The 27,791-nt window shown below is 40.0% G+C and overlaps 2 protein-coding genes across 3 annotated transcripts in view; one reads left to right on the top strand and one right to left on the bottom strand.

Annotated features, from left to right (window-relative positions):
- SMARCAD1 (SWI/SNF-related, matrix-associated actin-dependent regulator of chromatin, subfamily a, containing DEAD/H box 1) overlaps positions 1 to 20,163 on the top strand; it is a 45,655-nt gene extending 25,492 nt beyond the window's left edge. For both annotated transcript variants that reach the window (XM_055795749.1, XM_055795750.1), the window contains exons 9-24: positions 34 to 425; positions 7,222 to 7,424; positions 8,291 to 8,381; positions 9,607 to 9,706; positions 11,200 to 11,259; positions 11,473 to 11,548; positions 12,018 to 12,153; positions 13,166 to 13,303; positions 13,614 to 13,709; positions 14,551 to 14,668; positions 14,928 to 15,049; positions 16,194 to 16,382; positions 17,279 to 17,397; positions 18,289 to 18,471; positions 19,197 to 19,306; positions 19,619 to 20,163. In XM_055795749.1, the coding sequence (XP_055651724.1) occupies positions 34 to 425; positions 7,222 to 7,424; positions 8,291 to 8,381; positions 9,607 to 9,706; positions 11,200 to 11,259; positions 11,473 to 11,548; positions 12,018 to 12,153; positions 13,166 to 13,303; positions 13,614 to 13,709; positions 14,551 to 14,668; positions 14,928 to 15,049; positions 16,194 to 16,382; positions 17,279 to 17,397; positions 18,289 to 18,471; positions 19,197 to 19,306; positions 19,619 to 19,680 (2,195 nt within the window). In that variant the 3' untranslated portion in view covers positions 19,681 to 20,163. The remainder of the gene's footprint in view (positions 1 to 33; positions 426 to 7,221; positions 7,425 to 8,290; positions 8,382 to 9,606; positions 9,707 to 11,199; positions 11,260 to 11,472; positions 11,549 to 12,017; positions 12,154 to 13,165; positions 13,304 to 13,613; positions 13,710 to 14,550; positions 14,669 to 14,927; positions 15,050 to 16,193; positions 16,383 to 17,278; positions 17,398 to 18,288; positions 18,472 to 19,196; positions 19,307 to 19,618) is intronic.
- A 2,526-nt stretch (positions 20,164 to 22,689) lies between these two features.
- The window catches only part of HPGDS (hematopoietic prostaglandin D synthase), a 30,172-nt gene continuing 25,070 nt past the window's right edge, over positions 22,690 to 27,791 (bottom strand). The window contains exons 4-6 of the mRNA XM_005232527.4: positions 27,261 to 27,370; positions 23,825 to 23,923; positions 22,690 to 23,149 (exon numbers count right to left, since the gene is read on the bottom strand). Coding sequence (XP_005232584.1) covers positions 22,985 to 23,149; positions 23,825 to 23,923; positions 27,261 to 27,370 — 374 coding nt within the window. The 3' untranslated portion in view covers positions 22,690 to 22,984. The remainder of the gene's footprint in view (positions 23,150 to 23,824; positions 23,924 to 27,260; positions 27,371 to 27,791) is intronic.

Below are 27,791 nucleotides of genomic sequence, written 5' to 3'. Positions count from 1 at the left end.
GTTGACCTGTTGCCTTCTATATTGCATGCATAGGCATGGAATTTCCTCCCAAAAGTGAGGCTTCTGACTGGACTGAAGACTCTGCCAAGAGCAGAAGTGACGAGAGTAAAGAGAAGCCAAAGCAGAAATCTTCTAAGAAAGAACAGAATGGATTTCAGAAAAAGGACAAAGGCAAAAGGAGTGTTTGGAGTACTAAAAGAGACACAGAAGACTTGGAGGACGAGTCAGCTTCTGAAGATGGTGGTAGCTCCCTTGATGAGGACTACAGCAGTGGCGACGAAGTGATGGAGGATGGCTACAAAGCAAAAATCCTCAGCTTCCTGCAGGATGCTTCCCCGCGCGAACTGACTTTGATTCCCCAGTGTTCTCAGAAAAAGGCTCAGAAGATAATAGCACTCCGGCCCTTTAACAGCTGGGAGGCTCTGGTAGGTCTGCATTCTTTTCGGATCCTTAGCCTGCCTAGAGTCAAGGTGGCTTCAGCCTAGGGAGGCTTAGATGGGTGGCCTTACCCTGATTAGGCTAAAAAGCTATGTTCCTCCTAAGCCAATAGCATTTCAAATAGTGTCATATGACCTGATTTTGAATGAATTAAGGGGTGATTTTCCTGGAAAACTCAAGCTGATTGGCTGACATTACTGTCACTCACTCGGTAGCATAGAAAGTTGGTTGATTTCGCTGCAGAAGAAGAAATTAGAGCTTTCACTTGGGAAGGAGGTGTTTGCTAGCCTGTTTTGAGCTCTTGTAGCTGAAAACCCATGCAGGAGGCAAGAACGTGGCAGGACCTTTACTGCAGATACTTGAATTGCAGCAGCAGCAGCTTCCAGGGTAGCTCCATGAGTGAAGGTGCCAGTATGGATATTTTCAGTTTCACAAAAGAAAGAGTCGTTGTCTTTTTTTTTTTCTTCTTTAATCTACTGCAGCTTAATCTCTAGCATGGTTTTTCTAGCTAAGCAATGCAGCCATTTTTAGTGGAGCAAGCTGCTGTGTTTTTATTAATAAAGGGTAAAGCATCAGAAGACTAAACCACAATTCACAACAGAAGGGAAAACGGTATCTCTTGGTAAGTAGATCATCTGTTGTCACTGGGATGTTACTTTCAAATGTTTCCCATGGTTGGTTTGTTGCCTTCACATTTCATGCAGATCCAGTTAAATGCAAGATACCAGACCCGATAAGAGCAACGTCCTGGTAAGAAATCTGAAGTGCATTATGGCAGTTTTCTTTGGTTTAATTTGTTAGTGCTTTGGATTTAAAAGCAGTTAACTCTGCATAGGCCCTCTTACACAGTAATTGTTGTGTTTTTGCATCAGTATGTGTTCTGAAACCTCCCCTACTGATGTATGCAAGATCCACTTGTATTTTTTCAGAGCACAATAGAACTTCTTCAATATGTGTAAAACAGTAACGTTTATTACTCAGTGTGAAATGTTTTACCGCAAAATAGTAAGAGATACTAAACAGATTTTCAAGGAAAACAAAATGATCTTTGTTTGGTGTGTTGCAAGGGGGGGAGACAGGAGGAGGATACTTGAAAAAAAATAAAGGTGCAGGTATGCTGCAAAAGAAATCCGTTTTGCCCCAAGCCTTTGGCTTCTTACAGAACATCTGTCATATGGCTGTGCCTTTCTAAACTTGTTGGATTATGCCTGAGCTTAATTCTTCACAGAAATATTTGCTACAGGGCTGTTCTCCTTTTCTGTGTAAAATAGTTAACAGTTAAAAAGCTGCATGGGCCTGTTTGCATTCAGAATTTCTCACATAAAGATTGCTGCTGTCAGCAACCACATGTTTATGTAGAATTGTGAATACTTGCCCAGAGTAGTTGTTTGCAACCGATTTTAGCAGATGTTTCATAGCAGTGTGGATTTAATTGTTTATAAAGTTCCAGTAGCTCAGTGACCAACCTTTTTCCTGCTAATTAATAAGAGTGGTAGAATAATGGAGAGAGGTGATTCAGTTTCAGCATTAAAGAAATTGGCTTAGTTTTAAGGTCTCCCTTTCTGTGACCTGATTCCCTTTTCGTAACATAACGTACAGCACTAGAAGTTGTTACCACTTGTTTGTTATTAGAATTGAGGAAGATCTTGAGGCTCTCAGCCCGAGATTAAAACTAAAGCCTACTTATTTGGAAATGGAATGTCTTATTCCAGGAAAATGTAAATTAAAAAGGCTTTTTTATTCTAGACAAGCTTTATAAGTTGGACTAAGATTTTTTTTTTGTCAGATGGATTTAAACAAATGTCAGGCTTGTGAAGTTAAAGAACACTTGAAAATGCTTATTCTTTGGAGCAGATGTTTAAGACAGATGCTTAACTTGATCTAGTAACACTTCAAATACACAGAGGAAAAAAAAATTTAACAGTGTTCTCAAAAAATAAATGGAGAGAGCTGAACATGTCCTTGCTCAAGAGGACTAATTCCTCTGCCAGTTTAGAAATGCTCGTACTGTAGATCAATTACTTTTTCCAGGAGGGTAGTTTTATGCATTCTTCAGTGCTGGAGATGACTAGCTGGGAGTGCCTCCTCTCGAACACTTAACTTGCATGAAGAGTGCTTGGGTACGTCCTTGAGGCTTTAGTCCTTTTTATGTCGCCTCCTTTGGAGAAGCGATGCTTCTCTGTGTGAGGACCAGTGGCCTCTCTCCAGAACACATCGTGTGCATAGGGAGAGCAGTAGGTACAAAACAGACTGGGGTGTGTGCTCCAAGAGAGTGCATTTCTGAGTACTTGTCATATTCACAGCTTAAAATTGCATGTTGCTTTCTGAGGGCGGAAGGTTTGGAAGGGTGGTCCCAGGTGCCTGTAGAAGCAAGCCCGAGTGTGGAGCTGAGACAGAGGAGGAGGTGTGATGCCCAAATGGGAGATGCCGGAGCAGAAGTTCATGAGGAGCAGCTTTCTCCTGATGGGAATTGGGGATTATATCATAAGGGGAGAAGGTGGGAGTGCAGGGGTAGGCACATTATAAAAGTGGGGCAGTGAGGGCTAGGAGGAAAGGGAGGGAGGAGCATCGAGAAAGTGGCTGGCTGTGGAGGGCAAGGTGAAGACAAGCAGACTGCAGGGCAGGTTGAAGAGGAAAGGCCACTTCCTGGTGTCTTGGTCTGATGTCACATCAGGTGGCTTTTTTGCAAGGGATCAGTGTTCGCTGATGTTTTTCTTTCACAGTGTAGGCTTGCTGCGTACCAGCTTCGTGCCTTGGGCTTCCTTGGGGTGGACATGCATTAATAAGCCAACAGATAGATAACAAGCTGCTAGAGATACCTCCCCTCCTGCTGGGTCCTTTGCTATGTTGGGTTCCTACTGTCCTCCTCTGTTTGCTTTGGGGTCCTGGTGACACTCCACTGGCACACATTGCGGGCCAGCAGTCAGCAAGATTGCTTTCTTTGGAAGCAGTTCTGGGCACGCATTGCCATTCCTCCTCACCCTCATCTCTAAAAAAACTCGTTGGTGCCTAATTATATTTTAACAGCCCTGTCTTTTGCAAGCTATTGGAATTTGCTGGTGTTGGAAACGTCAGCTCTCAGTGCAGTTTCCTCAGCAGACAGGCTGTAAACACTGTCACGTAATGGCAGTACCTGCCTGCGTTCAGTGTGTGCCAAGAAGCAAGGGCAGAGCCAAGACTGGCTCCAGGAGGAGCCCCACTGAGCTTTTGGGGTCCGGGGTGGTGTTCTGTTCCTTGGCCAATGCAATTTCACACTGCCTCTGGCAAATGCAGGGGTACAAACTGGAGGGAGTTTAATGCTATTTGGTTTCTGATGTTTAAGGCTTATAATTATTAACTGCTTGAATTCCCTTTTAGTGTAGAAACTTATGTATCTGTATGAGATTTTTCTGTATCTGCTCATTTCTCTCGGTATTATCATGAAATTGGCCATCTCCTGTAGCACTTAAAGACTGTGAATTAAAACATGTCTATTGTTTTAAAAATTACAAATTCTGAAGGAGTACACACAAGTTAAACAGACACAGAATATTACATAGAAATTCTGACATAGCATATATTTAGCTTATCACTTTTAGGGGAATGGGAGAACTGAGCAGTCAAAGATGGACTTACTTGCACATCATGTTCTGTACTCTGCAGTAGTGTACAGAATAACTTTGGCTTTATTATATCTCATCTTTGTTTGGCTGCACATGTACAAACTGCTATGAAGACCAAAATAGCTGGAAATGCAGAAATACCTTGCACCAAAGCAAACTGAAGGGAAGCAGCAAATGTATCACATTAGAAATGGCAGCTGCTTGAAGTGCAACTGGAATTTTTTGATTGAGGTGTAGGCTGAATTTGGCCCTAAGCAGTAAAGTGAAATCCTAAATCGCCTTCAAGTGGTGTAAAGTATGGCTGAGCAAAGCACACTGGTGCGGCGGTTATGTACCGTGGGGCACTGCTGCAGCCCGTGACTCCAATGGACCTTTCTTCAAAGTGTGCTGTGGAAGCTCATGGGTTCAGCTGTCTGTGATGGTCTCAGATTTTCTGGACCTCACTTGAAAAAAATGAACCTGGGAGGTTGTCAGAACCTCTAGTAAACCAAAGGCCCCCCCAAGGATCTGTGTTTTATTCTGCACAACAGGGTAACATCGTGTGTTTCACATGTAAACTTGTGGCTAAAGTTTTTCTTGTTCTGACTTGGGGATGAATGTTTATGTGCTGACATAAAACAATACTATTTGTTAATAACAGATGGCTTCATTCTCCGTGCCTTTATTTGTTTATTACAGGATTTATAATCATGCCAACCAAAGCTTTAGGCATCAAAACAAGTGTTGAAATTTTTTCATGGCCTATTAAAAATCATGTTCTTTACATCCCTCTTTATTTCTAAATAGGGCTGTCTATTTAGACATCTTCACAAGTGTTGACATTTGTGCCTTAGCCTGGTTTAACCTGTGTGTTGGTAAACTTTCTAGGTTTTGTTGAAAATGGAACAAAACTGCAAACAAACCCGAAAAAACCAAAACCGTAATGGCAGGCTGTCAGTAGAGGGCATCACACATTTTTATTTTTATTTTTTTAAATGGGGGTGGGTGTCAAATCATAGCCTGCTCGTACAGGTCAGCTTAACAAAGCTTACTTTTACTCTACAATGTGGCAATATTGATCAGTTACTTAACACATAATGGCTGGATCATATGACCCCTTCTTTTTTTTTTTTAAAGGAAGGAATCCTTGGAGGATATACGCCTGTGGAGTCTTGTACTAAATTTTAACTGATCCTTGACTTAAAATCCAGAAAAGTCTGTGTGGAAATTACTTCTGTTTTAATAAAAGGATGGCAAATCTAAAGGATCTTGTATTATTCAATTCTTTACATCCACTAATTAGAAAGGAAGATACCTGTTTTTTACAGTGAAATAACTGTATGCATAAATACATGTGAAAATACTATAATTACAAATATGACCCCAGTTACTGTAGGAAAAAAAATTATGAGGAGGTTTTACACTTTTTGCAGATGGCCCAGTGTGGAATCCAGGAGAAGCTGATGGGCCTGGAGGGCCTGTTTTGACACGACATCAAGCTTCTTAGCTGTAAAACAGAGAATATCCATGTTCTAGTGAAGTTACTTTATATGTCCTTCTGCTACGTTTTGGAACTAGTGTGGACTTAAGGAAGCAAGCAGTGGAAGTAAGGTTCCTGTGTCAAAACGAATAGTGCTTTATGATTTAAAAGGAAAAAGATTTGGAAAATTGCAGGTTTTAAAGGCGCAATATCACGTGGTAGGTGTGTGGCCGGCACAAGGTTGTGAGAAAGACTTGTGAGGAGCAATTACCACAACAAAGATCAAGAGCTCTTGGAGAAGCATGCATTCGTTATTGATACAGGAAGGGTTGTGACATGGAGCCATTATTTAAAAAAAAAAAATAAAATTGCTAGATTAGATGTGTATCCTAGCAAGCATGAGTGAAGCAACCTCTGCTTTTAGTAGCAGACTGGGAGTACAAAGCAGAGGAGAAAGTCAGCTTTGGACACGGTGGGAAGATGTTTTGAGGAGGTAAGGATATGGTGGCAGAGCAGTTACAGTGCTTGCAGATCTCCTCTCAGCTGGGATAGGAGGGAATACCCTACGGAGGGATAGGGAGCCACAATGATACTGAATATGGTCTGTCAGCATGGCTCAGCTGCTGGTGTTTGGTGTGATCTTTGTAAATTAGGCGTGCTCAGGAGTGGCGGGCAGGCCTTATGTTAGTATTTACACTGAGATTCTGGTGTCTTGACTTGTTCTCTACTAGCCTGTTTGCCATGACATTTAGAAAACGTATTTGCGTGTTTTATCTTGTTTGTCCCTCTGTAAAATGAGGATAATGCTCACTTGAAATATGCACATGCAAAAATTGGAGAAACGGAATGGTGCTAACACCTTGTGGGGATGGCGGTACTGCCAATGAAAATGTATCTGCAAGTGCGAATTGACCTGGTGGATTTGTGCAAGCTCATGTTTTATAAGTTTCACAGGAGGTTGGGCTCATTGCAAGAGTTTAGGTGAATGCTAGCTTGGTAAAGAAAATCTTCTCCAACACTGACATGTGAAGCACTGAAAAGTAAGAACCAGGTCTTGCTGGTCTCTTGGGCTTGTCAATACTTGGTGACCGCAAAAAAACTGACATAGTTTTGGGATGTTTCTTATCCCTTGATAATTTTTTTTTTCCAGTCTGCCTGAGCCCAACTTGGTGTCATTTGTGGTGCAGTTAGAACTGGGACCGAGTAATACTGAGCTCCAGACAGATTTGTAACAAAATCTTAAAGCAACCTATGAAGAAGGCTATTGTCTTGATGCCTACGTGATGCTTACATCTTAAATCTTTAGTATCTAATAGGAATTGCTTAAAAGGAGATCTAACAATAATCGGTTTGGGGTTTGTTTTTTTTCTTTTGTGGTTTTGTTCTGTTAGTGGGCCTGGCCTTCAGATTTTACTTTGTGCTGTATGTTGCTTCCCCTTGAGGATTTTAAGAGTTTAAAGCTCCTGTATGAAACTCTTCAGAGAAATTGTCCCTTTTATTTTTAAGGTATCTTTGACAGTGCAAGGAGCTGTAATGATGACCTTTGGTGTGGATTGCAGCAGGCCAAGTGTGTAAAGAATAGTTGAAGTTTTGAGAGGAGGTCAAAGTTGCTGTCTGCTACTTGAATTACTTGCTGCCTGCAGCAGCTGTGGATATTCGTCTTAGCACCTTTGCTGCTGTTACCGGTGTTCATAATTTGGGTTTTTTGTAATGATTTTGCAGTTTACAAAAATGACGAAGACTACTGGTTTGTCGGAAGACATAGTGTGGAACTGCAAGATACTGCTGAAGGAGAGGGATGTGGTTCTAAAGCTCATGAATAAATGTGAAGACATTTCAAATAAACTGACAAAACAAGTAACGAAGATTACTGAAGATGGAGGATGTGGATGGAACATAGAGCAACCCTCCATTCTGAATCGGAGGTATCTTTCCTTTTTGTATACTTAAAAGGCTGTTGGATAATAAGGTATACTTGAAGACTGGGATTTTTCAAAACTGTAGCCTCTGAAAGTAGTTGCAAATGTTTTGACACTTCCCAGCTCTCAGTGGGCAATATAGTGATGTGCAACACTTGAGGGAATCAAACAAATGATTTAAGTGTATCAGGAAAGCTGGTAAGAAGGGTAAGAATGTAAAAACCAAAAAGATAAAATGGTTCTCAATACCTTCTCTTACTTGTTGTATTTTTTTGTGAACGTAGAAGCCAACCTGGAGTCATGGAGTCATGAGTTATAAACTTAAAACAAAAGGCCAAACAAAATTGTTTCCATAATGGGGGACCTTATATTGCAAATATGCCAAATTGAAATGAATCTGAGCAAAGGTGTAAGCTTTACGTCAGCCAGACTGAAGAGTTTGGTCAGGATGTTGAGATGTACAAAATGACCTAGAACACCATGTTGTGCAAGGGGCACTGGGGATATGTTGGGGGGAAGGATTTTTCAGAGAGGTAAATTGGTAAGGATCTCCAACTGGATATTTGGAATAAAAAGAGAGCTTAGAAGGAATGAAAATGCGTATGCTGGGTGGCAGTATTTATTGTAACATTCATTTTGATCACTAGGGTGTACGGAAGTTCAGATAAACTACTTTAAAAGTCCAGAAATGCTCTTTGGTATTAAGATGACGTTATAAATTTCGTGTTTTTCACTACATGAGGAGATCTGGAATACATTAAAATATAGGCAATGTTAAACTTAGCATTCTGTGATTAACATTAAGTGTGAAGTTGTGTTTTGTGGAGAAAAAAATAAAAGATGGTGACATGTTGAGCTTGATGTCTTCACAGTTTGGAACTCAAGCCATATCAGAAGATTGGTTTGAACTGGTTAGCACTGCTACATAAACACGGATTGAATGGCATATTGGCTGATGAAATGGTAAGTGTGAAATTGATTATTTAAGAAATGTTAAAAGTATTGGAGAAATGACTTTGTTAAATTCTTTCATTTCCTAGAAACCCCAAGCAGTTTGTAATTAATTTGTTTTAGCTAATTTAGCTGAAATTGCAAACAATTTCTTCAAATGTTTAGAAGCTGCTGAGTTCATACTTTAAATTTGAAAATCGAAGGGAGCCTAAGATTCGTGGAGACCAATAACTATAAGTTACACAGTATCTTCTGATGGAATGGAAGCAGTTTCTACCACAGCAGACTATCCTCAAACCATTCATTTTAATAGCTCCTTGCCCGTAAATGGAACTCATTCTACTTGTCCAGCATTTAGTTGTAGTGAGCCCCTGTCTTCTGCATTTTTCCATCAGTTTCAAAACAGGTAGTTAACAATACAGAAAAAACTAAGTGGGCAGAAACCTTTTTCCATTTCTGCAGCATTTGAACCATGACTTGTCATTGTGTTCCCTGTAAGTTTTGACATGAGAGAGAAGCTTATGGGTTTGAGGTTTTGCTTGATACTGACACCCCCAGCAACTGTACAACAGAACAAACTTGGTGAAGCAGCTGCTAAATTGTTGTCATTGCTTTTAATCCTGGCTGCTGTTCATCTGGTGACGAACCATGAGTGAATGGGTAGGTTTACTTCACTAAGACTTAGTCACGTTTCTCAACTTCTAACAAATATGAAATATATGGAAGTACCCTGTGTCCCTATTGTGTGATAGATAAGATGGATTTTTAAATCCATGATGCAGAAGACTGGAAAGTGAGTACTGGTGGATACACAGGCTTATCTTAAATCTCATTTCCATATTAAATTCCACTTCAGAAATGGCTGGAATACCCTTTGTACAACTGGCTCAAATAGAAAGAAGCAGTGAGTTTTCAAGTAATCATTTGTCTGCAGTACTGTTTCAGGAGGGTAAATTTTTGGAGATTTGAAGGATGAATTTGAACTAAAATGAAAAACTTCATAAATGGAAAAGGTGGAACTCTCATGCTCAAATGTTGAGCTGGACAGATGATTGAGTTTGACTGTGATGGTACTTGAGGAATTGTCTTCTCTAAAACAATACAGTTAAACAGAACAATTTTTCTATCAGATGTTAATTGTTAGTTAACATTGACTGCACTGTAATTGTCTTATGAGTACAAAGCACTGTGTTCTACAGACTGTAAATTTTGTTTAAACGGCTTTGTTTTCTCTTAGGGCTTAGGAAAAACAATTCAAGCTATTGCATTTCTAGCTTATCTCTATCAAGAGGGCAATAGGGGTCCCCATTTGATAGTTGTGCCAGCTTCAACATTAGGTAAGTTACAAGCTTCAAAATTCTTTTGTTTAAGAAAAAAAAAATATGTCCAGACTGTGAAACAAAGATAACTTTGTGAAAGCAAGCTTAACTTATTTATGGTGTTATTCAACTCGGGTAATTTGAGTTGGAATGAAAACCATACTGAAGGCATGCTTGTTCTGAATTAGACCCACTGTCGAAATTTTTTTTTTTTAATATACACTGTATGTGTCACAAAAAATAAAGCTGCTAGTTAAAATTCTAACTTGTTTAGCAAAGTAGTCTTTTCAGTTACTGAATTTTGGCTGAAATTCCTAGTTTTTAGGCTGTGTTTAGGGTTAGGTTTCGTGGTATTTGAGGCATTCGTCCTTTTTGCTACACAGGATCTGTCAAAGCAGATCAAAATCCTAAAACGATAAGGCTGCGTTGTCTTTTAGTACTTTTGATTGTTTAATGACCTCATTTGAAGGCAGGAAGAATATGGTGGAATGAAATATGTCAGGGAGGCTGATGAGTTAGAGCAGAAACTAGCTCTCTGTAGGGTTCAGTTTGGTTTTGTTGAATGATTATAGAAAGGAGAAAGTAGCAAGTTTAATTTAGAAAGAAGATGCTGGGCTTCAAAAATTTCTCCTAACACATCAGAAAAGCTTCTGGTTCAACATTAGTTTGAAATTGCTGTTTTCAGTGTGATTTTAAAATCCACTAGAACCTTTTTTTTTTTTTTTTTGGGTAACTCTTAAAAATGCATGTTACTTAAAACACAAGGTGTACATAAAGGTGTAAAGAAAGGTGCTTTTGCAAAGTGAATCATAGAGGCTCATGATTTGTGGTGGCAGGTTGGCCTGAGCCATCCAGCACAGAGATGCCTGGGAAGCATGGTCAGTCTCCAGCTTTTCTGACTCTTCTCCAGAGGTATCTCCTCAGCCCTAATCTGGGTCTGGCCCAGGTCAAGTGGCATTCAGCAGAGACACCTTTCTGATACGGTTTGGGGTCAACATTTGTGTCGGCTGTCAAACAGTGTCCCCTTGGGCACGATAACATCACCAATGGCCACTGTGCTGGCCAGACACCTGGAGCTGGGGCGAGTGTCAGGCTTCCTTACCTGCTCCCGCTGGGGGACAGTCTGTCCTGACAAAACGCCTCTGGATGCAAGTACTGACAAATGAAGGGATTTGCTTTCTGAGGAATTAACTATCTACGGAAGAAATCGGGCTGAGAATTTGTGTGTTGTATTCTTTTTACATAGTGGTTACAGACCGTGCAGGGTCTGTTGCTGTAGGCGTTTAAAGTGCAAGCTGGCTGAGTTACTTAAAGCCCAGCTGGGGGGTTGTTTAATTTCCCTAAATATTATCGCTTTTCCAGCATTTGGACAGAAAGTTTCTTAACCTTGAGGAGAACGGAAACAGCTTTGCTTTAAAATCAGCTGTTTAGTTTAATGCTGAGGTGTGTCTGAAGTTAAGTAAGACATAATAAAGTATAAATTACTTGTTCTTTATTTTAATGTCTTACAGATAACTGGATAAGAGAAGTTCATCTGTGGTGTCCTGAACTGAACGTCCTTTTTTATTATGGTGAGGAATCTAATTTAGAAATGAGTCCCATAATACAGTTGCCTGCACGGTCAGCCTAAGAAAAGATGAGTTGCTTATGGAAGCATTGTTTTTTAAGACAGTTGTTTAAATAAACATACATATTGAGGAATGCATTTCTGTGTACTGTCTTAATTTTTTATATGTATATAGGTCTACGTAATAATATTCATTTTGTGGTTTGTCCTTTTGTAGGATCCCAAGAAGACAGGAAACATCTCAGGGTGGACATTAATAATAAAGTTGTCGACTTCAATGTGATTGTAACTACGTAAGTACGGTAATTAAATAACAAGCGAGCTTTAGTTAGCTCCCGCTGACCTCTAGCGGCACAACAAAGCACAGTGTGTTTGCAGTTTGGTGAGACGGGAAGGGAACTGTACTTTTCAGGTAATTGTTATTTAGGGGTTTATTCGTGTGTAACAGATACTATGTAACAGATGCTTTGTCTATTGTCTAGTAATAATACGTGCTAATAGATACCTACTACTTTGTAATAGATTTGCACACTTTTTTTGGAAAGTGTTACTGAGAGCGCTGGCTCATCAAGTAAACTGTAATTATCTGCCAGTAGAAAACTGTGATATGGTTAGTTACTTCTAGGCAGTTTTACTTACTGGCCCTCGCACATTCTCTCCATAACTCTTCAGTATCTTAGAGAACCTAATTTGATTCTGACAACAGCATGTTCATGTTGAATTTGCATTTAATGTATCTTTTGTGGTATTTTTCTCTGACAGATACAACTGTGCAATTAGCAGCTCAGATGATCGAGGACTGTTTCGCAGGTTGAAGCTTAACTATGCAATTTTTGATGAAGGTCATATGCTCAAGAACATGAGCTCTGTACGCTACCAGCACCTTATGACAATTAATGTAAGAGGTTTAGTTACTGCTGGACTGGAGGGGACAACTCCTGTTTTTTCTATTTGTAGTTACAGAGTGGGGGAAATGGATTACTGACTGTAAAGTTCATATACACATAATGTTCCAGAAACTAGAGTATGCAAGTGGATGTAAGTGGTGTGGTCTTAGGAGCGGATCCTGCATTGTAAACTCTTTCAGGGAGACAGGCTCCCAAATAAATAAGTTTCCCATAGCGTCGTTACAATGATGGAAGTGGTTCTGTTTTGGTATTAAGGGATTTTCCAGTTTTATCCCACAGTAGTAAAGACTGCAAAGATGCTAGTCTGATGACTTGTGCTGAAATATTGTGGTATTTAAGGATCTACTTTTTATAGGACTGTGCAAGAAAAGCTAGCTTTAAAAAATTGTTTCTTGTAGCTTGCAGCCTGAGGCAGCAGCATTTAGAAAAAGATAAAAATTGAGTACAGCTCTTTCTCTGATTATGATTTAGCATTGTATTATTTATACAGTAATAATGTACTTATGATCACTTATTGTGACTTATTTTTCAAGATAATATTTTCATCAAAAGCCTTTTTAAGAAACTGATCTTTAAGCAATTAGTGTGACTTGTTCTTGCAATTCAAAACTTGTGTGCAAGTACTGTATGATGTTAGAAAAGATATGATATGGGAGCAACAATTAGCACATTAATTAAAAAAACAACCAAAATAAACAAGAAAAACTTCAGTAGGATGCAGGAGGGCTTTTCTTACATCTAGACTGAAAGTTTTAAATTGGTAGGTGCTCAGTTCCCCACAGATCTGTAAACTGTTTTGTAGACTTCACGAGGAAATTATTAATAATTTAAAATTTTAAAATAAAATAATTAAAAATGTAAATATATGTGAAGTTTAAATAGTTGCAATTTAAGCCAAGCTCATTTTCTAACTTCTCCATATCTCTTTTGTTTCTGCCAATGTATATTTTTAACCTGTTTGACTAATGTTTCTCACTCCTGTTTTCCACTTTGGACAAACAGGCAAAGAATCGCTTACTGCTAACGGGAACTCCAGTTCAAAATAATCTGTTGGAATTGATGTCTCTCTTGAATTTTGTCATGCCACATATGTTCAGCAGTAGCACAAGTGAAATCCGAAGGACATTCTCTTCAAAAACAGTAAGTATTATATACTGTAGTCTTGAAAATAATTTAATTTTTTTTTGCTAGAACACTCCTGTTGCTGCGTAACTCTGCTTTTATTGGTATCTTATGGAAACAGGTAATAAGATTATGAAAATTTAGAAAAGGAAACAGCAAAATAAACCATTTAAAGTAAGAACGTGTTGTAACAGGATATCTTAGAATACTAATGGTCCTGTTGGATCTGTCTGTTCTGGCTGGGTTTTTCATCAAGTTAAAATAGTTAATATAGTGTTACTGCTGAAAATTTCACATTGTAATTAAGTTCTTGCAATATTTTCCTTAGAAGAGTGCTGAAGAACAAAGCATATATGAAAAGGAGAGGATTGCACATGCAAAGCAGATAATAAAACCATTCATCTTAAGGAGAGTAAAGGATGAGGTAATTTTTGCCTTTAAAATAATGGCTTCATATTATTAAAAGGCCTGATAATCTTTGGGACTAACAGTAGAATTTAAGGTTATATTTTTTCAGTACTTATTTTAGCTGTTTATCTAGGAAGAGCAAGAAACTTGAGCTATTATTCGTATTATAGAAGTTGCGAGTAAAAACGTGACCTGCTGCAGCATCAGGTTTTGATGCTTATTATTTGCTGACTCTTTACAGTTGAGAATTTTAGTAAGGAAGGATCAGCAAAAGATGATTTAGTGCATGGCAAAGTGATGAGAAGTGAGAAATCCTCCATGTTAACACTAAAATATTTGTGTAATGATGTTTTAACTGAAATGTGCTGTAAATGTGCATTTATGTATGTGTGTATATGTATGACTAGAAATGTGTGTGTTAAGTTATTTTGCTATCATCAGATTGTTTTTCATTCTAAACCCCACCCATTTAAATTCTCTGTAGAACTGCATATATAAAAGAAAGGGAAAACTTAATAGTGATCCAAAAAGCGTTTCTGTGTAATTGCATAATTTATTAATCAGTGGTTTGAAGAGGGTATCTCTGATGAGCAGGGGAGTAGGTTCTGGGTATTGCCTGTATTACTATTTTTTGCAGTTTTGGAGTGTGCAGACAGTGTTACTTGATGGAGGGGGTGATGTACAATCCAAATCAAGTTATGAGTAAGTTAAACTGCTGACTTAGCCAAGTTGCAGCCAGTGAAAGGAGTTGGGATGTGGAGAATGGAGTGCCTTAAAAGCAGGCTTGTACGATAGTACGGAATTACTGACCACTCACTACAGTACAGTTTTTACCTGGTATGTTTTCATTTTGTCAGGTCCTGAAACAACTACCTCCCAAAAAAGATCTCACTGAATTATGTGCCATGTCTGAGAAACAGGAACAACTATACTGTGATCTTTTAAACAAGCTCAAGAAAACTATTAACAGTAATGGTATGTGAGGATCTTGTTTCCTTTTGCTGGATTTTTTTCATGCCCAGACATATGTTGAATGACCTTTGAAAGCCCTTGCTTTGTAGAAATGCCTGATAATCCTAAACTGACTTTATCCCTTCTGTGAAATTTTTGTAAGTTCAGGTAATGGGTACAGTGTCAAATTCGGTTCTTACAAATGAAGTTCTCCTGAGAGATGAAGATGTCAGGTAGGCATCTATGTACTACTGCTGAATCTACCTTATTTTTTTGTTTACAGAGAAAAACTCAGATATGGGAAATGTAATGATGCAACTTAGAAAAATGGCTAATCACCCTCTTCTGCATCGTCAGTATTACACGACTGACAAGCTCAGGACAATGTCCATGCTTATGCTCAAGGTAAGGTGATGAAATTGAAAAGCAATCATTAAATTATCAGAATTCTTAATGCAACTTAAATAGATTTATTTTTTATTTTTTTTATTGTCAGTCCTCTGGTCAAAAGTGTGTCTTCACAAAACTTAATTGTTGCTGCTTTTTATTTCTCTGCATCTATCCAGTGCTCTTATCAAGCTCTGTATGTGCTTAACACTGATTTTTTGGATCAGATACTAGAAGGGAGGGAACAGTTGTGGGACTGCAGTTAGCGCCTTTTTATTAGCTCCCCCGTAATGCCTCTTCCCTCCACCCCAAAATTTAAAACCAAAGTAAGAAAAAAATCATGGGTGGGCACTTGAGTTTACTAGTATCTTCTGAGTAGCTAGAAATCTAGGCTGTACAGAACTAACATAGGGAAGGCATAAGTACTGAACTATCGAGGACTTTTTTTTGTAATTTGGCTGGGGTTAATGCCTGTGGAGTTTGGGGAAAATTGTTGCTTCTTTCTAAAGTATAAAAAAAAAACCACAACTGAATATGCAGCAGGTGCCCTAAGAAAGTTGCAGCTGGCTTTGAATATCTTCAGCTTTGTTTTAAAATAAAGCCAGTCAAGGCTGGGGGGGAAGGGAAGAAGTGACCCATTGGTTTATGAAGGATTTTTGTCCCTTTTTATTCCTACTCATACCATCGTACTCTCCAGATGTGGCTTTTCTTTTCCTCTTTCTTCCAGGCATGACATCCCTCTACCCACCCTACATCTTGGGCTGGGCTTCCCATGTCTTCTACCATCTATCCAAGGATTGGACCTCCCTTTTAGGGAATGTGCCTTCAGGGGAAGAGGTCTGATACAGGGGTAAAAGGTCGTAGGGCTTGATGGGAACTAGGTAATTGCTATGGAGGTTAAGCATATACTTCATAGCTTTTGGTAGTACAAATTCTTGTAAAAGCTAAATTGCGAAGTAATGATCCTCTACTATAAAACCTGGGGTTGCAGAGTTCATCTTTTGTTGCTTGCATGAGCCACGCTCTGGCATTTGTCCATGTCTAGTTGTGCTACTCTGTTCTTTCAGAAATTTTGGATGTTATTGTGTGGTGTCTTTTGTTTTTTCTTGTCTGTCTGGTGAGACTGTGTATTGCATTATTTCCCTTGATTTTTTGCTAACAGGAACCCACGCATTGTGATGCTAATCCTGACCTTATCTTTGAAGATATGACAGTAATGACAGATTTTGAGCTGCATTTGCTTTGTAAGCAATATTCTCATGTCAGCGACTTCAAGTTAGACATGGATCAGATCTTGGATTCTGGGAAGTTTAGAGCACTGGAATGCATTCTCTCTGACCTTAAAGAGAAGGTTGGTACTACAGATGGCTGAAATACCTTTTCCTGTCGATCTAAAGGGTGGCTCTAAGTAACTGGTTAAATTAACATCTGCTAGTTTTATATGCAACCCAGTTGCTATTCTGTGGGGTATTAGTGTGATTTAGTGCACATGTAGTATTGCAAAGCAATACTCACAGCTTTTCACGTGCAGCCCTGCATATGCATGTTACTGGAGACACAGCTAAAATAAGCTTTCCCATTTTTTCCAAGTTTCAGGATATTCATCGCAGGTTACCACTACTTTCTCAAATGTACAGGAGGGTTAGCATCATTTTCACAGCTCATGAATTTTGACCCTCTTTTGGCAGTTGAATAAGACTGTATTACATCAGAATAATCATGTATATGTTAAGGCAGCATGAAGGTAAGAAGAGGTCACTGTTAAAGTCATAGATTCGAACCAACTTACTTTACAAATAAGCACGTACCATAATACTTCAGTGTATCCTGAATTTACATAAGTGTGTGCTATGTATCTGTTCAATTATTTCAGATAACACAGAACAGTAGCACTCTTTTATATAGAATATAGCTTAAATATAGGTATTTAACGAAAACATTTTGTTGACGTTTATAATGGAGTAGATCTGGCATTTATGATTTTGACGTGATTTCTAGATTGCTTGAGTCACCTAAGTGCAAAGTAACTAAACTATTGGACAAAATGTGGGTTAATGCAGCAGAAATACTGGATATGGTATCTTCACTGAGAGTCAGTCCTGACTTGATGAATTTCAGCTTAGTCTTTTAGTTCGGAAAACAGGAATTCAAAGTAAAAGCATGTATTTGCACCAGTAAAGTATTAGTATAGTTTGTTATTTGTAATTGGTGTGGTTTAAAACTTTTGTTTTGCTTTGTCATTTCCAGGGTGACAGAGTTGTACTGTTTAGCCAGTTTACTATGATGCTGGATATCTTGGAAGTTTTCCTAAAACACCGGCAACATAGATATATTAGGTTGGATGGAAAAACACAGATTTCTGATAGGTACGTGACACTTGCTGAAGATGAGAGAGGAAAAAATGGATGTGTGCATGGAGGAGTGGGGGGAGGTGGCTTAAAACCCTTACCTTTGTTTTCCAATGTGTGGAATTCTGTGGTCACTGGGCATTGACTATAGAAGGGGTTTAATGTTGGATTTCAGATTGCCTTAGTAAGGATGAGGCTGAAAGGTGAGTTTTAGATGGTTGGATTATAGCCCTAGCCGTTGAAACAGACAACTTGAGTCTTCAGCAGTTCATGGTGTGTTAGTTTTGCTTGTGTCTCAGCATCACGAAAGCTCACCTGTAGATATTCCTTAGAAGTACAGTGTATCTCTGTTACAACAGGCAGATAAACCCCTTTGTTACTCTAGGACAAACCATTTACTCTGTCCTTCACAGCTGAAAATGTTGCTATGCTTTTCTTGTATTAGAGCTGTGCTGGTTTTCTGCTGTTTCCTGTTTCATGACTACTTCAAATTTTTTTTAGGTGCTCTTTTTCTTTGTTTCAAAAACCTGTCATTCTTGCTGTGGTATTAATTTCCACTTACAGCTGAAGCCTGTACAGAAAATAATCATGACGCTACATTCCTCTACCCCTTCCCATTTGTTTCATGCGCTTCAGTCTTCCCTCATTCTCCAACTTGCTCGTTTTATTTGATGATTGTCCAAAATCTTTTTTCAAGCCTCTTTTCTTTGCTATCAATCTGCCACTCTGAGTATGTTTCTCTGGTCACTGCTGAGGACTGTTAGTACCCTTTTTTTCTGTCTGCATAACATCTGTACTTTTGAACTGCTTTGCAAATGCCCTGTTAGAAGATTATTGTCCTAACTTCTGTATTCAACTCTGGAGCCAGTGTGGTGTTTTGTCTAAGGCCTGATTGCATGTGTTCTGCAGGATACATCTAATAGATCAGTTCAATACAGATATGGGTATATTTGTATTCCTCCTGTCAACCAAAGCTGGTGGCTTGGGAATTAATCTGACCTCAGCGAATGTTGTTATTCTTCATGACATTGATTGCAACCCATACAATGATAAGCAAGCAGAAGACCGATGCCATAGAGTAGGTCAGACGAGGTAAGACTTTTTCATTACAATGCTTGTTTTTTCTTGGAGGCAAGCTCTTAAAGGAGGCTAAAAGGACAGTATTCTATGATTGTAAAATTCCATTTTACGGAGAGACTTCTGTAAACCAGCTCTGGGTTGTGTGGGTGCTAGGTAATTGTAATTGCCTCGCCACATGTTGCTGCCAGAAGAAATGTTACTTACTTTATCCTCTTTTTTCCGGTTCTTCATAACTCTGAAATTATAATTCTCAAATTTCTGGTGCTAGGAACTATTTCAAGGCAATTCTGAAGTCTTTGGGACTGTTAGGCAAAGCTGTTTGTTCTCTTCAGGAGGCTTCAAAGCTCTGAAGTGCTACCCAATCATAAGCAGTGAAACCATGGACTGTTTTAGAGTCCTCGGTCAGAATAAGCTAATGTGAGCAACAGAGTATGTTTAGTAACTGATGTTTCAGCTCTAGTCTGTGATGAGGAGGAAGTTGGGTTGTTTCTGTTAACAGATTTTTGTGACTGTCCAGACTTTGTGGTGGCTGGGAGTGCAGGAGAAAACAAGTTTTCTGGCAGTACAGAGCACGGCTGGTTCAGACAGAAAAACTAGATGCGCTTTTTATTGCTCTTTTTGTTCATGTTCTCCTTGTTTTAAACCACTGCTAGTTGAGCAAAGGCATAGTATCCTTCCCTTTTGCATGACTCCAAAGAAAATATAAAAATGCATTTATCCTGTTTTGTGGTTTTCAGGGAAGTAAAAGTCATAAAGCTAATCAGTAAGGGGACTATTGAAGAATCCATGCTCAAAATCAGCCAGCAGAAACTGAAGTTAGAACAAGATATGACTGCAGCAGATGCAGGTAAGTCTCTTGCACATAATGATGGCCATTTAAGTGAAATAAGGTTGCTGCAATATATTATTCTCAAAAAAAACCAAGGTTCTTGATGCAAACGAGCCTTCTTATTTGGGGTTTTTTTTCATGTTCAATAGATCTTTCTAGTTTATTTGTGCTGATTATTGTTTAGTTTGACACGAAGTGTCCTCTGACTCTGACCCCCAAATCGGTGACAGACTCCTACAAGTAGGGGATTTTGTACAGTTTTGGGGATCTAGGCTTTTTTCTGTTTGTGAAGTATTTTGAGCTGTACTAATGCTTGGTTTGATTCCTCAGGAGAAGAAGGAACCATTCCAGCTGATATAGCCACACTACTAAAAGCTTCATTAGGTCTCTGAAATGTAAATATGTTGTTTAATTCAAGGAAGAAAGGTGATGTTGTACCCCAAGGACTCTTACATTATTGATGACCGTGAGTTTTATGAACATTTATAACTTTTTGTAGTTTCTTTATTGTATTCCTCATGGTATTGAAAATTTTTAACACTGATAGCATTCTTTTGATGCTTAAAACATAAGTGGCCCAAATGTGCCAACATCGATGCTGATATTATTTTACAGATTGCTTTTCAAAATGGGGACCTAAGTAGTAACTGTTTTAACAAACCTGCTACTGCTTAAGATTTGTCAGTATTTTTGTAATTATTTCTACCTCCAAATTATATATATATAAACTGTCTGTTTCACTGGATTCTGTGTGTAGATTTTTATGTGCCTTATTTGACAATGCTCAAGTCTGTTTCTGCTTGTTTTGGTTCATTTGATGTACTGTACTGGTTTTGTATCAACTTGTTCAAATAAAATTCCATAGATTAACAAAATATTTTCATTTTGTGGTTATTGCGGGGTTGGATCATAACTTTCATGTTATAAATCAAACAGGCAACTTCCAGACTAGCTGAAATGTTACATTTGAACTGACTTGGCTTTATCCAGCAGTAGTTAATTACTAATATTTCATTATGCTCTAATCACAGGTGTGTTAGGGTATTGATTTTAAAAATAGGATTCCTGCCAAATAGAACTTTCCATCCAGGTCACAAGTTTTTTGTCGGTCCTCGGTATAGATACCAGGTTTGTGCTCTGCCAATGAAGTGCCCTAACCTCAAAGCTTATGTCTTACTCTTTTCTTGAAGTTTGTTAATTTTGAATTCATCTCAGTGAAATGAAGAGCTTCAGTGGTATCAATGATGAGGTACGCCTCCACCTGAAGTTTATAATCTGCTGGCCAGGATGTGATTTGAGGAGGTAGGAGAGGGGGATGTCCATTTACTTGGATCGAGGAAAAGACTGGAATTTGGTCTTTTGAACTCAGAGTGGTTAAGGTTCAGATTGGCACTCTTTTAGAAGCTGGGGAAAGGCGAAGTATGGGGAAATCCTTACTGCCCCTGCCTTCTGTTACAACTTTGGCTGCTGTATGCTCTGTGCAGAGCTCATCAAATTTGTACCAGGCTGAATCTGAGGACTGCATCCTAGAATTCACTCTTGCCTTTAATATGGGGCTGACAGATAGCTACCACTTTTCTGTTTGTGGTTATTACAGTCAGAAGAGTCTTCTTCCCTCTTTTGAAGGAACTTAAACACTTTTATGTGAAGAGCAGGGAAGGGGATCTGGAGTCTGTGGTTGCCCAGTGTTTCACCTTGTCCAACTCACAGATCACTTCACTGACTAATGACTAGCAGTATCTGAGGACATCTGGTGTGTTTTGGTTTGGTTATGGTTGTGGGTGTTTTTTCCAACTGTATGTGATTTCTGCAAGTATGAAATGGATGCAAAATAAAATCTTTTAAATTTTTTCAAAGCATGAACTAAACTTTACTTGCCTTTTACTGGAAATTTTCCATGGCTGTGCTGCATGTTCCAAAATGCACAGCTGAAATAGGGTGAAGGAATATAGTATTACATGGAATGGGAAAAAGGTAAGAATCCGTTTGTCTGCTGTGCTGCTTTAATTCCACATGTTTTGTGAGACTAAATAGTGGGATTTAACACACAACCACAAGTGTTTAATGCTACAGTTAATTAGGTTGTCTGTTTCTGTTGAGCATGATCCTGACCCAACTCTTACCCCCATTACATTTGCACATTATCACCTGTTTGTTTCAGATATGAAATGAAACAAAATGCCTGCCCTGTAGGGTGTTTTGTATGGTGGTTGGGTTTGGTATGTGCATGTAATCAGTTAAAGTATTCTAGCAGAGCAGTGGTTACTTCTTGAACAATCATACATCAGCAATATTAAACATCATAGACCCCCTGGGGTCAGTATCTGTCAAGCGCTATGAAGCTCATATGTTTCTGCCTTGTTTGTTTGTTTATTGGAACTGTTTCTGCCTTCTTTAATTGGGGGTCTTAAGAGTTTGTAGAGTCGCCATCCTTGGAGATGTTCAGAAGCTGTCTGGACACAATCCTGAACAGCTGGCTCTAGGTGGCCCCACTTGAGCAGGGGGTTTGGACCAGATGACCTCCAGAGATCCCTTCAACTTCAACCATTCTGTCATTCTGTGTGACTGGTGGGGAAGGATGTACAGGGGGGGAAAAAACCCTACAGCTATTTGAAGACTGGTGGGGAAGGGAGGGAGTGGGAGCTGAAGAAGGAAAAGTCTGCAAAGAGCTATAACGAAGCATTTGAGGAATTACAAAGCAGGTGGAGATACCGTACTGGAATGAGCAAAAGATTGGATCTTCCTTGCTGTTCTGCCAGAGCCTGGTTTGTTGCTGAACTGTTAGCGGTTGTTTGGCATTACTAATGATTCAATGAGATAATATTTCTGGTGGGAGGGAAAAGCAAGTGTGAAGGGAAATACGCTCCCAATAGTGTCCGTTTTCAGCCCAGAGGACTGCCCATTTGTTGTGGTTTAGCTGCTTATGCCACACAGTGGAGTTCTCTTGCAAGCACTTGTCTCCCCTTGAGTTCATGTAAACTGCTTGCATCTACACACTGGTTGCATTGCCAGGATTTCCACCTACCTGTTTTCTCCAGTGCTGGAAGAACAAACTGTTCATTCATTTGTTCCAAACCTGGTTTCCACCCCTGCCACTCCCCCCCGACTTGTCTCCTGCTTACTGGAAGAGATACTGAGCTCCTGAGTGTTTCTGCAGCTGGTGTGTTTATGGAGAACTGGTGCTGTTTTTTTCTTTTTGTTTTGGGGTGGGGGAGGATCTTCGGATGCTTAGCACAAGATTCAAGAGGCTAAAGAAAGTGCTTGAGAAACCTGAGTTTGTTGACTAAGTGGGTCTTTTTCTTGTGTGGTGTCCTTAGTACTCCCACATGTTTATCCTCTCTGTTAATTAGCCTACTTTTTCTCCAGACTGAAAGTCTACAATAAACAAAGTATTGTTGAGATTACATCTCTGCAGGAAGCTTTATTCATCTCTTCTCCTTTTGAGAGCCCACAGAACATTAATTAGGTTGATCAAGCACTTTATTAGTTGTGAGGGGGGAAATGTGGCTGAAACCACACCTCTCCTTCAGGCTCTACCCTACTAAATCAGATTTTTAGTTTTTCTCCTATGGCAGATATTGAGTTTGTATAGCATACCCATCTGAAATTAATTTAAATGATTCTAAAATTAATAACTTAGGGTGCTTATGTTGAAAACTAAACATGCATTTGTTTTTTCCAGTCTGAACAGCTGATCTACATTATAGTCTTTGGTCTTTTCTGGATCCATGCTGCAATAGCTGGAAGTGCTTGCACTCTGTCTCTGAGAGCCAAAAGCCTGGGGTAGTTGTCTGCCAGGTCAGGTTTACAGGACAGAAGTGTAGTACTGCACACATCCCAGTAGAAATCGGCCCATGTTACCTGGTGGAAATGGGAGAGAAAGCAATAAATTTTAGTCGGTAATCTCAAAAGCGGGGGCTAACATTTTCAGCAAACTGCAGAAATGAAACATGATCTGTTTGTGTAAGATGGTTTTATGGGTTTTTTTAGGCTGTAATTACAGAGCTAGTAATTAGGTTGCAATGCAAGGCTTGAATTAAGTAAAAACTGGTTAAATAAAGCCCTTTCTATGAATATTAATTGCATTATAATATCAATATTTTCTGCTGAAACTGTGCTGCAGAGAAGTGTTTTAATGGCTTCCAAACGGTTCTGGGTAAAAAAGGGGATTACACTTTCATGGAGTTGTTTTTCATATTGTCCTGTAAATTGGTCAGTGGTTATAAGCAGAGTTCTAAACTCCCATCTGTATTGACTAGTACAAAGGCATTTTGTAATGTTTGGAGTCAACATACTTCTAAACTGGTTTAGAGAAAACGCAAATCCTCATCCTGGTTTGCCTTGCTCTTCTAATAGTTGGAAAACAATTTCCACTTTGCAATTGAGCAACTGACTGTATTGGTAAGAACAAAGAGTTAAAAAAGCAGGGGGGAGTTGTTTCATGGGCTGGCGTGAAGTCCAGAAATTCAACAACAGTCACTGATTTTATTTTTCTTGCGGCCTGGTTGGAATGGGAGAAACAAAATTTATACTTACAGACTTCCCTACCAGCCAGTTGTTATCCCCCAAGAAAGTATCCAAATCTTTCAGTAACTCGGGTGCTTTGTTGGTGAGGATATCATCAAATGCTTTTTTCTGAGGGAAGGATGAAACACAAAGATGCATACCAATGCGTAAGTAGTCAGCAAAACTGAACTTTTGGGGCTTTCTTTCTTGTGAAAAAGAAAGCTGAAATCTGGAAAAGGTGACGGTGGAATCGTTTGATCCGATACAAACTTTGGAGTGCTCTCAGTTCTTGGAAGGAGGAGTGTACTAACATCCAAGTCAGGATTTATACAGCAATCAGCAATTATTTAAGATAAGCGAATAAATGCAGAGGTAACTGTCATTTGGATGCATTCAGAGGGGCGCTATAGAATTTAGGAAAGCTGAGATAATTACCCACAAAGTGGGTGAGATGTCCAAAACACGACATTTGTGGCTCAGTGAGCTGTGACTTAAGCTAGTTGCTCCCTTAATGAACACCTGAGATGCTGTGGCACTGCGTGGGGGGTGATGCTGCTTGTTTATCTGTGCTAACAGCCACCCAGCTGTGGCAAGACGGGGGCCCTGCCATAGATTTAGAAAGAATCCATCTATAAAATAACATTCCTAATGTCTTATGGTCATTTCTTTGGGACTTTTTTGGATGTTACGTTTTCTAGTGTACAGGGTCTCAGGCTTCCAAAATCCCTTTAGCTCAGGCTCTCCGTGCTGTCAGTCAGGTGCTGCTCAGTTATCCTTCCTTATCAGCCCCTCTCGTGTGAAATGTGGAACCTGGGTTTGGGCTTTTGCTGTGTTTATCTTTGAATTTTTGTGTTAGCAGATTATTCTGCTTTTTTTTTGTCTCTGCAGCAGTGAGATTTTAGGTGGCTAAAAGACTGAAGTCTACATGGAAGCATATGCGTGTTAGTATTTGTATGAAAACGATAAAGTATGAGGGTACGTGTATATCTCCACTAGGTGTTCCCCACAGCAGAAAGTTTTAAGGCTGCTTTTAGATGGTTAGGTGTTTCCTTTGGACAGGGAAACTGTTTCTGGTTTTCTTTTCTCACCTGCGTGGAAGCACTTGAGATTGCAGACTGTTGTGATCATCTGGTCTGACTAATGTGGCACAGTTTGTGCACTTAATGTGCTTGGCCTGATTTTGGAGGAACGTACTCAGGCTTGGTTAAGTAAGCACTGCTATACAGGAATGGAATGATTTCAACAGCTTTGAAATTCAGGTTAATAAAAAAATAACTCTAGAAGAGGCAGCAGCCTAAATGGCCCCCCAAAATGCAGGCTGAAATCAAACCAGTCTTTCTGCAGAACGTGTTTGAAGATCTGTCATAATTTTTTGCTTTCTGTAAAGAGCTTAGTAACTGTGTGGTGACTGCAAGTAACAGCCAGAAGTTTTCAGTCCAGAAATTTTATATTTGCACACTGTGCTGTAACATTTCCTTTGTTTAGGTAAGTTCCCCAGCCTGCCTTGCAAAAAAAACCTCCAGACTGTTCTATGATCATGACAATAGCGAACTCCCCCAGCTACAGAAATATGTAGTCATCCATGAAGCTGATGGGGACATGACCAGGATCCACCTTCAGGAGCAGCATGACCTGCTTGTCTCAACCCTGGAGCTCCCCAGCAATGCCTGAAAAAGCTGTTGCAAGGCCAGCTATTTTTATTTTTTTTGGGGGGGGGTGTAGGGTGAGGGGAGTCTGTGCCTGGCATAGAGGGAGCTTCCATGGGCAGCTGCCACCTGTGCTCCCTGTACTTTGCTTGGGTTTCTCTTTGCTACTGGCTAGATAGCATTGCATATCCTTTCGTCTTTCTCCGAGGTGTGCGTTCCTGTAGGCACTTCTCAGGGCTGGGGAACTTTTCTGACTTTACTGCATGTAAATTACTTAAATCTGGTCTTCTGAAACCATGAGACACCGCTTCCACCACAAGGTGGTGGCAGTGGACCCGGGAGGGGAGAGGGAGAACAGCTAACAGTGAGAAAAATGTTAGAGATTCCCAGAAAGTAAGTTTTGCCATCTTCCTTGGCCCTAGAATGCTCCCTTGCATGCATGCAGGCATACAAGGCTTTCATGTAAACTCTTTCCTTTTAAATTAATCACTGGTAGCATGATCTGGGTCCTTATTTTGGAGAAGTGCTTGAGTATGAGCCGGGACACATGCAGGCATTACAGGAGTTTTCCTGTAAGGGAGTAGCAGTGCTGTGGCAATAGGGCTGCTTCTGTGCTAATACATTAGCAATAGCGTGGCTGTTCCGAAATGATTAAAAATCATGAGTCAAACTCCCCTCCCCAAATGAGGAAACTTCAGTAAATCACTAGGAAATGAAGTAATTCACATTTTTCAATACGAAAACCTCCAAATACACTTTCAGGTTTTCCTTTGCAAGCTTTTAGAGTGCTTTCATACAATTTCATTATTTATTATTGCTTTTGGGTGGTTCCTATAGCGGATCTGAAAAGTTACCTTGGATTAAATGGAAGGTGGCTGCACTGGTAGTTAATAGTGAGACCTGTTGTTATACTACCGCTTTCCTCAAAGGGCTGAGCCATCTGCTTGGGTCAGAGCTGCGTGGAGCCATTGTAACTCTGGAGTTAACTCATCCATCAGCCTGTTCCTTGTATTTGAGGCTCTGGTGAGAGGGACTGGACCAATGTCCCCCGCCCCCCCCCCCCCCCCCCCCCCCAAAAAAAAAAAAACAAACCCCCAAAAAACCCCCAAAAAACACCAAGCAAACAAAAAAAACCCAAACCAAATGCTCTAGGGCTTCGCTGTGACTGTGCGTTAAGGTAGCCATGGCAGCGTGTTAGCCTGGCATCAGTATTTGCAAAAGCACGCGGAGGACCAACGTGGGGTCGCAGAGGTCTGAAGAGCACAGTGACAGTGAGGGATGTGCTACCTCCCCTGCTCAGCGGTACCCGCTCTCTTACGTGGCTCTGGTCATGGAAAAGTATTTGTCCCTGGCAGCTGATCTTATTGAATACTGATGTTTACTAAAACCCAAAAAGAAATCAAGATGCAGAGGTGCAAAAAGAAGATGGGCAGGGCTGTTAATCTTGTTGAGTTAGCAGAAGGAGAAAGATTTGAGCTTAGTCTGTGACAAGATACAGTTATTGCATAGTGCTGGCTGGGTGGGAGTGTCCTGTCTTTCCCCTTTGAAGAGCAGTTTGATGTATGCACGTATGGCATCCTCGATTCAAGGTGAACTAGTGAGGGGCAGCTCGTGATGGCCTCAATTCCTCCAAAGCTGAAAAATCAGGCCGCCTTGTCTGGATTAGCCTCGAGGAAGAACCACAGAACTCCTCCAGCTCAGCTTTGCTGAGCTGATGGACCCAGGGCTTGATAAATGGCATTGTCTTGAGAGAAGGTGCTCAGGTACAGAGTTATGCCTGGCTTATGTGTTATCTTTGTTTAAATTAGTGATTGTCTTACTCTCACATCCTGGTTTTTCTCAGCCCAAGGGAAGAGTGTCATGAAGTCATCTATGGTGTCCACAATAGCATCAGCTAGCGCCTGTTCCACAGGTGTCTGACCTGCCAGACCTGTGAGAAGCAAGCATATGAGGGGAGGTTAGAGACAAGCATCAGCAGGAATTTTTGATACCCCAGAGGTAAACTCTGTTCTTTGTGAACACTTCCATTGAAATACGATCTCTGCGGCTGTTGTGGATGCTAACAACGTGCAGTTGGCTCCTTGCATCCAGGTTCAGTCTCATCTGCCTTTGCTTTTTTTTCCCCCCTCCAGCCTCATACAGCCGTCTAAGGTACAGTTGTTCTTTCCATCACCTGAGCCCACAGCCTGACTACTGCTTCTTTATCCTCTCTGCCATACACCATCCCACCACATTCGGTAAGGGTCAGCACCAATTCCTTTCTGTTAATTTTTCCTCATCCCAGCTTTCAATGTCTCAATCTCGTGGTCTTTACACTTGGGTCAACACAATCTCCAAAAGTGCTTCTGTGA

This window comes from Falco peregrinus, chromosome 2 (genome assembly GCF_023634155.1).
Source record: "Falco peregrinus isolate bFalPer1 chromosome 2, bFalPer1.pri, whole genome shotgun sequence".
In the NCBI taxonomy this organism is placed as follows: domain Eukaryota; kingdom Metazoa; phylum Chordata; class Aves; order Falconiformes; family Falconidae; genus Falco; species Falco peregrinus.
Note: the sequence above shows the minus strand (reverse complement) of the source record. Positions and strands in the feature narration are given on the sequence as shown.